The sequence below is a fragment of the Oryza brachyantha genome, chromosome 7 (assembly GCF_000231095.2).
Source record: "Oryza brachyantha chromosome 7, ObraRS2, whole genome shotgun sequence".
Lineage (NCBI taxonomy): Eukaryota > Viridiplantae > Streptophyta > Magnoliopsida > Poales > Poaceae > Oryza > Oryza brachyantha.
Window position 1 is genome coordinate 3469803 of NC_023169.2, and position 8293 is coordinate 3478095.

At 43.7% G+C, this 8293-nt stretch overlaps 1 protein-coding gene across 2 annotated transcripts; it reads right to left on the minus strand.

Moving 5' to 3' along the window:
• Positions 1-69: 69 nt before the first annotated feature.
• On the minus strand, positions 70-5673 carry LOC102719602 (putative UDP-rhamnose:rhamnosyltransferase 1). 2 transcript variants are annotated; one of them, XM_040525667.1, is made up of 2 exons: positions 5108-5673; positions 70-1332 (listed from the first exon to the last, which is right to left on the minus strand). In XM_040525667.1, the coding sequence occupies exons 1-2, from the start codon at positions 5561-5563 to the stop codon at positions 280-282; spliced, it is 1509 nt and encodes a 502-aa protein (XP_040381601.1). In that variant the 5' UTR covers positions 5564-5673; the 3' UTR covers positions 70-279. The 2 variants fall into 2 exon arrangements, with proteins under 2 accessions (XP_040381601.1, XP_040381600.1); XM_040525666.1 differs by lacking the exon at positions 5108-5673 and adding an exon at positions 2312-3255.
• Between the last annotated feature and the right edge of the window lie 2620 nt (positions 5674-8293).

Genomic DNA, 8293 nt, shown 5'->3' on the forward strand with positions numbered 1-8293 from the left:
TCCAAGCTCGTGCGGCCTTGGCAATAACCATGAAAGCGGAGCAGACGTAAACAAACAATGGATTTCGGAATTACTGCCTAAGCTAGTGAACGAGGTGACAGTGGATCGAAATTTAAACAAAAGTGTCTCGAGTAAAACTTTAATAATTAAAAAAATCCAAACAAATTTCACAGTCATGTGGTAACACAGCGTTATTACGATATTACGATCACTGACATATATATGAACCGATAGGAGAATACAACAGATCCACGCGTCTAAGATGTCATCAGGGTTCAGTCAGTCGCCACCACCATACTTGTAGCCCCGTAGGTGCTCGGCGATCACGTCGATGTAGTGCCCTTGGCGCTCCTCGTCCAAGACGGCCGCTCGCAGCTCCTTCGCCTTTCGGTCGAACACCTTCCCCTCCTCCCCCACCATCACCCGCCGCACCGCCGCCGCAACGTCCTCGCCGCGGAACGACGCGTCGTCGTAGTTCCTCGCCACCTCGGCGCCGACCCCCTTCGCCGCCATGGCCTGCGCGACGATGCCCTGGTCGCCGACGAACGGCAGCATCACCAGCGGGTGACCGAACTGGAGGCTCTCCACGGTGGAGCCCCACCCGCAGTGCGTCAGGAACGCGCCCACCGCCGTGTGCGCCAGCACGCGCAGCTGCGGCACCCACCCGGCGCACACCACGCCGCGCCCGGCGACCCGCCGCTCGAACCCGTCCGGCAGGAGCCCGTCTCTCGCCGCCGGCGGAGTCGCTGCTGCGTCGTCGCCGCCGGTGCCCCGCACGCGGAGCGCCCAGAGGAACCGCTGCCCGGAGAGCTCCAGCCCGCGGGCGAGCTCCCGCACGTTGTCCGTGGTCACCGGCGCCTCCGTCCCCAGCGCGGCGTAGAGCACGGACCTCTCGGGCTGCGCGTCCAGCCAGCGCATCAGGTCGGCGGCGGCCTCGCCGCCGCCGTTTGATCCGGCGGTGGGCGCGAGGAGGCCAGTGGGGAGGAAGCGGGGGCCGTAGATGTCGGCGAGGAGCTGGCAGGGCGGGCCCTCGGCCTCCGGGCAGCTGCGGTAGAAGCTGAGAGGGCAGCGCCGGTGCAGCTGATTCGTGCGCTCGGCGGCGGAGACGCCGGAGTCGTCAGGCTGGAACGCGGAGGCGACGTACTTGGCCTCGTGGCGACGGTAGGCGAGGTCGGAGGGGAGGTAGCCGGACGTCCTCGGCGCCGGAGCCATCAAGTGCTCGACCTTCTTGCCGAGGTGTTTCTTGTCGCCGGCGGCGTTGGCGGCTCGCGACTTCTCGCCATGGAAGGCCAGCATGGACGCCGAGAATGAGAGGAAAATGGCGCATGGAATCTGCAATAGATGTGAATACTATTATATTATATAATGAAAACGTGATCAAAATCTGTTCATGATGAGATTATTTTGATTGCCTCCTGACTCCTGTTCATGACTCGCACAGATGCATTAGCAATGGCGATTTGCAAATGCACAAATGCACAAAGAGATGGGAAACAGATTTTAGCACCTTTCATGTCATCAAAATAGTCATCAAAAAATATAAAAAAAATTAACAAGATAGATTAATATGAGTTATATCACTCCATAACTATGCAAGTTTAAATTCAACTTCTACAAGTTGTAGAAAAAAAAAACTAAAACTAACTATACGTATATTCATAATTGTTTTTGTTATTTTTGCTCCAACTTGTAGAAAATGAATTTAAACTTGCATGTTGGTGGAGTGATATAACTCATATTAAACTAACTTGTTAATTTTTTCTATATTTTTTATAACTATACAGATGAAATGCAAGTAACAGGTATATACTGCGCTAAAAAAATGCTTCCCACAAGAGATGGGTATTGTCGTTGTGAGCTGGCTGCGCTCCGACTTTTAAACCAAAAGTGGAAATAAGAGCGTGGATTCTAAGCGCTTTGGAGCAATTTCAATCTACAGGGAAAAAGTTGAGCAACACGGATGCATGGCAGTACTAATTCATAAAAAATTTTCTAAGAGGTTTGAATGAATGAAAATTTTCTATGTTCTCTCTATATCTCGTAGAAAGAAAAAGTTTCTTTCATTTTTTTTATGGTGCATTCCTACCAACTGAATAACTTTCAAAGAAATTCAAACCTTACAGACCAGATCATTTGTTTTTCCTTCAAAACAAATGATTAATCCATCATGTAGTTTGCGGTACCACTTAAAACTAATCATGCATTAATTAAGTTTAAAAGTTTCGTTACATGATTTCTCCCGCCTAATTTTTTATATATTTAATACGTAGTAGATGTTTTTTTAAAAAACTTTTTAAAAGGCCTTACATACCTCATACTTATGGGCGATGGGTGGGACCCAGTGGTGAGGGAAGTCCACGACGATCCAGTCGGGCTTCCTGTCAAACCCGGCGGCGTCCTCGGCTCCGGCGGCGCAGGCGTCGGCGAGGAAGGCGGCGAAGGGCGCGGCGAGGCCGTCGAACGCCGCCCTGAGGAGCTCGCCCTTGTCGTGCGGCACGTCGGTGGTGGACTCGGCGCCCTCGGGCAGGCCGGCGACGCGCGGCAGCGGGAGCGTGACGAGGCGGAGCGTCGCGGACAGCTCCGGCGGGACGTCGGGGGCCAGGCGCGAGACGTTCCGCGGCGTGGAGACGTAGGTGACGGCGGCGTGGCCCCGCGCCGCCAGCCGCTTGGCGAGCTCGAGGAACGGGATGAGGTGGCCGAACGCCAGCCACGGGAACACCACCACGTGGAGCTGCTGCCGCTGCCGGGCGGCGGCGGCGGCGGCGTCCATCGGTGGGAGATCCGTGGGGGATGGGGACAGAGCAGCGCGAGGCGGATGAGATGATGCGTAGTACTACTACTCCAGTAGTGTACTCCAGCTTCTTGGCTAGTGCGTAGAGTAGAGGGTGACCGTCTCACGTCGCACTCGGGCTCATCAGATATGCGTAGGAGAGCTGGTGGTAGGTAGGCGGCTGGCTGGCCAGCGGGTTACGTGTCGTGCTAAGACGGAGGCGTCCCGAGCGAACGTGACAGACCATTTCGGAGTGTATAATTAACCTTTTTTTTCTCCAAAAGCATCATCCAATTCTTAGAAATCTAAATAAATCTAAACAGAGCATTAAATATAGATAAAACAGAAAAACGAATTGCATAGCTAGGGAGAAAATGATGAGATGAATCTTTTCAACCTAATTACATAAGTGTGACAGTAACTCACATGTGATTTCCAGGCAAGATATGAAATTCGTTTTTTCATTCGTGTCAAAAACCTCAACCGACGTCCGGTTAAACCTATGACGTAATACCCCCAACTATTTTAGCCTTATGTAAAACTATTTTACCAAATTATTAATAATTATAAAATTAACAACATTATTCAATATATATATATATATATATGCAAACATGTACTATTGTATTTATATAAGTCTTTTTAGAAATACGCATATATAAAAACATATATATATATATGAAAATTAGATCCTGCTAACAGGTATAGCTACTCCCTTCACGTTCATAACGAAAAACACTTCGCCAACAGAAAGTATACACTATTAAATCTCATATAAATAATATTATATAGAGTTTACACTTTCTGTGTGTATTTTATATATATATATATATATATATATATATTAGTAGTAGTAGTAGTAGTAGTAGTAGTATGGCGTGCAGGGTACCTGGCATACCATGCTCTGCCCGTGCCATTTCGGATATTTTTTCTAAGAGGACGATGAACCACTCATCAAATATTTGGTCCTTCGTATTTTCATTGAGTCACTGTCTAAAAAGGATTGGGGTGATTGTTTGGTTCTTTTTAGAAAAAATCATCCAATATATGTATAAATAAAAAATAGTTTATAAATAAAATTTTAATATATGTATTTTGGTGATTCAAAAGTCAATGTAAAAAATAAACTTCGGTGAACCCTCTAAAAACTAACTCCAAATTGAAATTTGAAAATTTAAATTTTACATATAAACATAAACATAAACAAAGATGGGTTATATGTTTGTAGTTTAGCAGATTATCCATATTACATTACTATATTACTCCCAACTGTATATTATTGATATATTTAACTATTCATTTCTCCTTAAGCATATTGTGGAGGATCAGCTCTCCCGCAGTAGGAAAATTGTAGCCCCCTTCTGAGGTCCAGCAGAGTACAAATGCAGACAAATGTTTCCTGAGGAGGTGATGAGATTTCTTCGAAGGATTTGCTTGGGAAGGACTCAACTTCGAATTGAAAATTAGCGGAAAACTGAACTTCAATGAGTTCAACATAAAGAGAGAATTGAGATATGGAATGGTCGCTAGTATAGCTTTTCTGGTGTTTTCCATGGAGGGTAGACTCCTGGATTTTCAACTTCGCAATACTTTGCATGTCGGTGGCATCCCCTTTTCATTCATCTTTCTAAAATTGGTTTCACATCTCCGGTCATGATGCTTGCACGTCTCAGAAAAAACCAGACTCAGGTACATTAAAAAATGTACTTTTATATTGTCTAGGTTTCATAATAACTTTATTTTTCGATTTCTATGTTTAAGCGTTCATTTTATTTAAAAAATTTGTAAAAATACTTAAAAACATTAGTCACACATAAAGTACCATTCATGTTATAATAACAATAAAAATATTAATCGTAAAAACGTTTCAAATAAAACGAAGAGTCAAAACACGTATCTAAAATCTAAAAAGTAAATTTAATATGAAACGGAGCTAATAGGCGTTTTGTTGTCAGTGAGAAAAAATGAAAGAAAAATGATAGCAATATATACTGTTGCTATTTGTTTTTGAAGCCAATGTTCTAGTTTCAGGACTGTACCGTACGCTTAAAGTGTGTCATGTTTAATTCACAAGAAGAAAATTTTTAGGTGATACGTATAATGTTTGATTCAATATCGAAAGATATTTTTGGCACAAATAAAAAAAATTCATAGCTAGCATGAAAATCGCGTGACAAATCTTGAGCATGATTAATCCATTGTTAGCGTAACACTTATGCCTAATCGCGCACTGATTAAGTTTAAAAGTTCCGTCCCGCTATACGATTAGTATTTTTTAATATATTTAATACGTAGTAGATGTTTTTTTAAAAAAACTTTTTGAAAGGCTTTACATACCTCATACTTATGGGCGATGGGTGGGACCCAGTGGTGGGGGAAATCAACGACGATCCAGTCGGCCTTCCTGTCAAACCCGGCGGCGTCCTCAGCTCCGGCGGCGCAGGCGTCGGCGAGGAAGGCGGCGAAGGGCGCGGCGAGGCCGTCGAACGCCGCCCTGAGGAGCTCCACCTTGTCGTGCGGCACGTCGGTGGTGGACTCTGCGCCCTCGGGCAGGCCGGCGACGCGCGGCAGCGGGAGCGCGACGAGGCGGAGCGTCGCGGACAGCTCCGGCGGGACGTCGGGGGCCAGGCGCGAGACGTTCCGCGGCGTGGAGACGTAGGTGACGGCGGCGTGGCCCCGCGCCGCCAGCCGCTTGGCGAGCTCGAGGAACGGGATGAGGTGGCCGAACGCCAGCCACGGGAACACCACCACGTGGAGCCGCTCCCGCTGCCGGGCGGCGGCGGCGTCGTCCATCGGTGGGAGATCCGTGGGGGATGGGGGCAGAGCAGCGCGAGGCGGATGAGTTGATGCGTAGTACTCCTACTCCAGTAGTGTACTCCAGCTTCTTGGGGAGTGCGTAGAGTAGAGGGTGACCGTCTCACGTCGCACTCGGGCTCATCAGTTTTGCTTAGAGCAGCTATAATAAAGCCATCTATAAATATATTTTAAAAAGATAAAAGAAAAAAATAATGAGTGTAGCCAGCTGAGCTATTGTCTATGATATATGAGGATATGTATTAATATTTTATAAATATCTATTGTATATTATATAAATTAATTATTAGATTGACTATAGATAAATTAAAGCCAGTAGCGAATTTGCTGCGTAGGAGAGCTGGTGGTAGGTAGGCGGCTGGCCGGCCAGCGGGTGTCGGGTCGTGCTAAGACGGAGGCGTCCCGAGCGAACGTGACAGACCATTTCGTAGTCCATAATTAATTTGTTTTTTGAAAGCATAGTATCGAATCTAAGATATCTCAATAAAACATTAAATATTAAATATACATGAAGTGAAAAATAAATTGTACAGCTAAAGGAAAAATTGTGAGACGAATCTTTTAAACCTAATTACACAAGTGTGACAGTAACTCACATGTGCTAATGACGAATTGATTAGACTCAAAAATTCATCTCATAATTTCCGGGCGAGCTTTGAAATTTGTTTTTTCATTCGTGTCAAAAACATCTTTCGACATTCGGTCAAACCTCTGACGTAACACCCAAAAATTTTCTTTTTCCCAACTATTTTAGCCTTATGTAAAACTATTTTAGCTAATTATTAATAATTATAAAATTAACAATATTATTCAATATATATATGTGTGCAAACATGTACTATTTGTATTTATATGTGTCTTTTTAGAAATACGCATATAGATATACACACCGAGTATGGAGTGCAGGGTGCCTGGCATACCATGCTCCGCCCGTGCCATTTCGGATATTTTTCTAAGAGGACGATGAATCACTCATCAAATATTTGGTCCTTCTTATTTTCAACGAGCGACTAGCTAAAAAGGATAGAGGTGATTGTTTGGTTTTTTTAAAAAAAATCAAACGATTTGTACAAATAAAAAATAATTTATGGATAAAATTTTAATATGTGTATTCTTGGTGATTCAAAAGCCAATGCTAAAAAAATAAACTTCGATAAACCCTCTATAAACCAACTAAAATTAAAAATTAAAAATTCAAATTTTAGCATATAAGCATAAACATAAACGAAAAAATGGGTTATATGTTTGTAGTTTAGCAGATTATCCATATTACATTATCTATATTACTATATATTATTAATATATTTAACTATCCATTTCTCCTTAAGCATATTGTGGAGGACCAGCTCTCCCGCAGTAGGAAAATTGTAGCCCCCTTCTGAGGTCCAGCCAGGGAGAGTAATGAGTAGAAATGTTTCCTGAGGAGGTGATGAGATTTCTTCGAAGGATTTGCTTGGGAAGGACTCAACTTCGAATTGAAAAATTAGTGGAAAACTGAACTTCGATGAGTTCAACATAAAGAGAGAACTGAGCTATGGAATGGTCGCTAGTATAGCTTCTCTGGTGTTTTCCGTGGAGGGTAGACTCCTGGATTTTCAACTTCGCAATACTTTGCATGTCGGTGGCATCCCCTTTTCTTTACATCAAGGGGAGCCTACAATGCTTAGCTATCCTATAACGACAATGCCTACCACCGCTTCGCCCGCTCACAGTCCCTGGGTGCGATGATACAGGGTCCTAGGATAGGTAAACACGAGAGCAGTTCACACCTGTCCAGGTGAACCCAAGGCCCATCGTATCATGGGGTTTTGTTGAATGACTTGCAGCTCGGTGCAATGACGTGCATCGGATGATGGGGGAAGACGTGTTTACTGGTTATTAAGGGCTGTTTGTTTGGAGGGACTAATCTATTACTCCTTTTACTTTAGTTCTTTTTAGCTTCTAAAATATCAAACAGTAGGGACTAAAAGAGACTAAAACTGTTTAGGTCCATAAGTCCTTAGAGGAGGTGCTAAAAGGGACTAAAGACTTCGTTTAATGAAGTTTTAGTCCCTCCAAACATACAGAATAGGACTAAAAGAGACTTAGAGCAAGGCTAATAATATAGCTAACAAGTTGGCTATAAGACTTCTTGAAATCTTTTTATAGCTCACTCATATAATGGTTAGCTATTCATCTTTAATGCAGGACACACATGTTTCTCTCACATGGTGTCTTGGTTCTTGTGCCTGAGCTGGCTATAAGCTTATAGCCAGCTTCTCCTCTCTCTCCTCCCTTCTCTCTTTCATATCAGCATTTAGTTGGCTTATAGCCTGCTATTATACTTTGCTCTTATGGAGACAAACAGCACCTAAAAAGCTTATGTATTTATTATTTATTTATTATGATTTGATTCATTATTAAATGTGCTTTTGGTATAACTGACATTTTTTGCGTATTGCACAAATTTTTTTTATATGATGGTGTTAAACGTGTGTTATGATGAATAACAGTGTGATTTATTATAAACCAGACCTATAGGGTGTACACGCCAAAACATTAATGTTGGATAATTATAGAGTACTCAACCTCAAATCTTACACAACGTTTTTACCACCAACCAATATAACAAAACTATTAAGTCACCGACTTTTTACCACTAAGACAAAAGTCGACCAACAAAAGGCAGCCGAAAGAGATACTCCGTACTTAACTTTTGACCTATTCCTC

Excerpts from the sequence above, each read along its gene's own strand:
- LOC102719602 (XM_040525666.1), bottom strand. The coding sequence starts at position 2,770 with ATGGACGCCGCCGCCGCCGCCGCCCGGCAGCGGCAGCAGCTCCACGTG. Across the intron at positions 1,333-2,311 it reads CCATCGCCCATAAGTATGAG|ATTCCATGCGCCATTTTCCT; the intron begins GTATGTAAGGCC and ends CATCTATTGCAG.